The 3,863-nt window shown below is 38.3% G+C and overlaps 1 protein-coding gene across 1 annotated transcript in view; it reads left to right on the top strand.

Annotated features, from left to right (window-relative positions):
* The window catches only part of lrp1bb (low density lipoprotein receptor-related protein 1Bb), a 373,072-nt gene that overhangs the window by 288,285 nt on the left and 80,924 nt on the right, over window positions 1-3,863 (top strand). The window contains exon 44 of the mRNA XM_016288691.1: window positions 2,752-2,944. Coding sequence (XP_016144177.1) covers window positions 2,752-2,944 — 193 coding nt within the window. The remainder of the gene's footprint in view (window positions 1-2,751; window positions 2,945-3,863) is intronic.

The raw sequence follows: 3,863 nt of genomic DNA, 5'->3' as shown, positions 1-3,863 counted from the left end.
CGACAACTGAGGCCAAATTCCGTGACACGTCTGGGTGAGGTGGCTCCTGATGCCTTGATCCCCGCCTCAGTCCATTCCTTGTGAAGTTCACTCAAATTCTTGCATCGATTTTGCTTGACAATCCTCATAAGGCTGCGGTTATTTCGGTTGGTTGTGCATCTTTTTCTTCCACACTTTTTCCTTCCACTCAACTTTCTGTTAACATGTTTGGATACAGCACTCTGTGAACAGCCAGCTTATTTGGCAATGAATGTTTGTGGCTTACCCTCCTTGTGAAGGCTGTCAATGATTGTCTTCTGGACAACGGTCAGATCAGCAGTCTTCCCCATGATTGTGTAGCCTAGTGAACCAAACTGAGAGACCATTTTGAAGGCTCAGGATACCTTTGCAGGTGTTTTGAGTTGATTAGCTGATTGGCATGTCACCATATTCTAATTTGTTGAGATAGTGAATTGGTGGGTTTTTGTTAAATGTGAGCCAAAATCATCACAATTAAAATAACCAAAGACTTAAACTACTTCAGTCTGTGTGCAATGAATTTATTTAATACACGAGTTTCACAATTTGAGTTGAATTACTGAAATAAATGAACTTTTCCACGACATTCTAATTTATTGAGATGCACCTGTATTTGTTGAGAAAAACTGAAAATGAAGATACTTCAAATATGTTATTCTTTTATTGCTTTTTGAATAATGAATCCTGTTAAATTAACCCTAGTGGATTGATTTTGATTAGTGGAAATAACCACCAGTTGAAGTAATTCCTACTCATTTTCTAAAACATAAACCTCAATTGGGTTTTGCAGCGGGTCTCTACAGTACATCTCGACAATAATGACTTGGTGACCGCCCATGGGACGGGCGACCCTCTGGAGTTATTAGTGTCCACTGATGCCGGGTCCATTGACCCTTCATAAAATCAGCTTAATCGTAATGAATTATCCACTTTGAAGAAACATGAAAAAGAGTTCATTAGAGTTCCTCAACCTCCCAATCTAAGTGCACTAGTGGTAATGAAAGCTTATTTTGAGACCCCTGCCAGGCCGTCCTATCAACTAGCCAATTAAACTGTGAAGAATTAAGCAAAACTAAATCAACATGGCTTTTGGCAAACTGCCTTGCAGTTGGAATCTCCCAACTGGTTTTAGCAAAGGGGTTTGTGTGGTGAAACTGAGTGGAAGCTTAACGGTACGCATGGTTAGACTTTCTCTGATGAAACACAATCTGTCACACTGTGAGGTGCCATCATTTATATCACATCCACACAAAGAGGACTATTATTATAGATGTAAATTTTTGGTAATGCCCATCAGAACTGCGAGCAAATGCATGCGGCTATAGTTGTTAGCCAAAAACTCTATTTGACATCTATTTGATCAGATAAGCAGAGATAATTAATGCTGGAGCAGAACGCTTGCACCCCTAAATTTAATTCTGAATCAATATGCTCCATCAAAAACCATCTGGCATGCTCCTCATCCCCCCCCCCTCGTATCTCCAGTTGTTGTTTGCTCAAGCTGGGCTCTCTTAATCAACACCTGTCCTATTTTTCCCACCATGGTGGCAGGGCTAATGTGATCACGACTACAAGCGTGTTCCTGTTAATGGTTGGGTCTCCGGAGCTGTGGGACATCCTCCCGTCCCACAGCCTGGAAACTCCCAGAAGGAGTCGTGTGATGTATATCTGTGTCCGTCACCATGACACCTGCATTAACACTCACAGGATCTGGGCTAAACTGGCTGCTTGGGGGATTATTTAAAGCATGTGTCCTCTACCTACACATTAGTTTTAGTCCCCTCATAGAGACTTTCCAGTGGTCGTCTGAATTTGTTTTTGTCCCTTGTTTTTAATTGTAAGCCAATGGTTTGATCCTTGTGTAAGATGCATTTGTCTAAAGGACTGGTGGCCAAAAATTATCCATGTTTTGCGATGACTAATAATAGTGGTGAATATTTTGACAGCTGGATGGCTGAAATTTTGGGATGCATGAAATATCAGAACCATACCATATTAGAAATGTTGGTTTCACTTTATTTTAAGGTCCAATTCTCGCTATTAACAAACCATTAACGAAGACTTTTGCCTCATTAAACTCCTAATTTGCTGCTTATTAAAAGTTAGTAAGCTAGTTGTAAAGTTTAGGTGTTGGGTAGGATTAGGGATGTAGAATATGGTTTTAAAGAATATGTGATTTATAAGTACTAATAAACAGCCAATATTTTATTTAATAAGCATGGCAATACACAACTAGTTAATAATGAAAATTGGTCCCTATACTAAAGTGTTACCGAAATGTATTTTAATTTATTTTATCGGTCAATATTGGATATTTAATAATGCATGTAAATTTTGTCTTGATTTTACATTTTGATTACCTTTGCGATTATCTTTAGGACATCTCAAAATAAATATTTATAAAATTGTTCATATTGTACATTATAATAATGTGATGCCTAAATTCACTTGTATAATTTAAAACTGTTAATGTTAGTTTTTCAGTGTTTTATTTTGGGATCAGTATGATTTGTTCTATTTCAAAAAATGCTGTTCTTTTAAATTTACTATTAAAATAGAAATAATAAAAAATAAATGCAGCCTTCTTTCACAAATATTAATATACACATAAAACACACTCACTTATAATACAATGTATACAATACATGGAAGCACACACATATATACTATATATCGAATATATATAATCTGTAAGAAAATGCTTTATACTGTACCCTCTGTATTTGTTGTCAGGTGATTGTAAGGTCAGGAGCTGGCACATTTTTTGGACTTGCTATCCACGGAAACTACATTTTTTGGTCTGACTGGACTCGGCGGGCTGTGCTGCGAACCAACAAGTTCACGGGAGGAGATACTAAAGTTCTCAGGGCTGATATTCCCCACCAGCCAATGGGAATTATAGCAGTTGCCAAAGACACTAATAATTGTAAGTATTCCAAAATAAATGTTTGGGCTCTGAGAGTGGCCTCTAAAACTTTCATATATGTGTTGCCTGCATTGAATTCAGAGTTAAGCTTTCGCTGGCAGTGGCTCTTTTTGATTTCCAAGGAATAGTAGGAATGATAAATTAGAGTGGACTTATTTAGTAACCAAGCAAACTAAGTTGGTGACATAATTAATTTAAAAATGTATCCTTGAGTCACAGTGGACGCTCTGAACTGTCACAAATATGAAAAGTAGGACATTGGGAAATCGGTTTAAGAGACTCCCGACGGTTTCTGTTTGGAAGCCTGCTGTGAGGGGTTTTCTCTTCTCATTTGTTTGATCATGCCATATGATTGCAGCTGTCTGCCCCTAAGCATTTTTACCTAAGGAATGTTACCAGTCAACAACGCCAGACAGATGTGAGGATAACTGCTGTTGTGATCAACAATGTGATCTTCTTACAGAAATCTTTCTTTCCTATTCTTTCATCTGACACTATGCCAAGTTAAAGGGGTCATATGATGCGATTTCAATTTTTCCTTTTTCTTTGGAGTGTTACAAGCTCTTGGTGCATAAAGAAGATCTGTAAAGTTGCAAAGACTAAAGTCTCAAATCCAAAGAGATATTATTTATAAAAGTTAAGAGTCAACCACGCCTACCTAAAACGGCTCGTTCTAACACGCCCCCACATGTCTACGTCACAATGTGGGAAGATTTGCATAACGCCGCCCAAATGTTCACGCAAAGAAAGAAGGCGTAAATTGTATTCTCGCTTTAGTATTGTTGTTGCCGCCGCTGCCATGTCGTGAAGGCGCTGTGTGTTTCGTTGTGAAAGCTACTTTGTTTGGTTTTCCAAAAGAGGACGATATCCGCTTCATCATGCCTGGAGCTGATCTGTGCTGGTCGCTGAGGAAATACAT

The sequence above is a fragment of the Sinocyclocheilus grahami genome, unplaced genomic scaffold, assembly GCF_001515645.1.
Source record: "Sinocyclocheilus grahami isolate Dianchi unplaced genomic scaffold, SAMN03320097.WGS_v1.1 scaffold233.1, whole genome shotgun sequence".
NCBI lineage: Eukaryota > Metazoa > Chordata > Actinopteri > Cypriniformes > Cyprinidae > Sinocyclocheilus > Sinocyclocheilus grahami.
The sequence above is the reverse complement of the archived record's forward strand: the minus strand, read 5'-3'. Positions and strand labels throughout refer to the sequence as shown.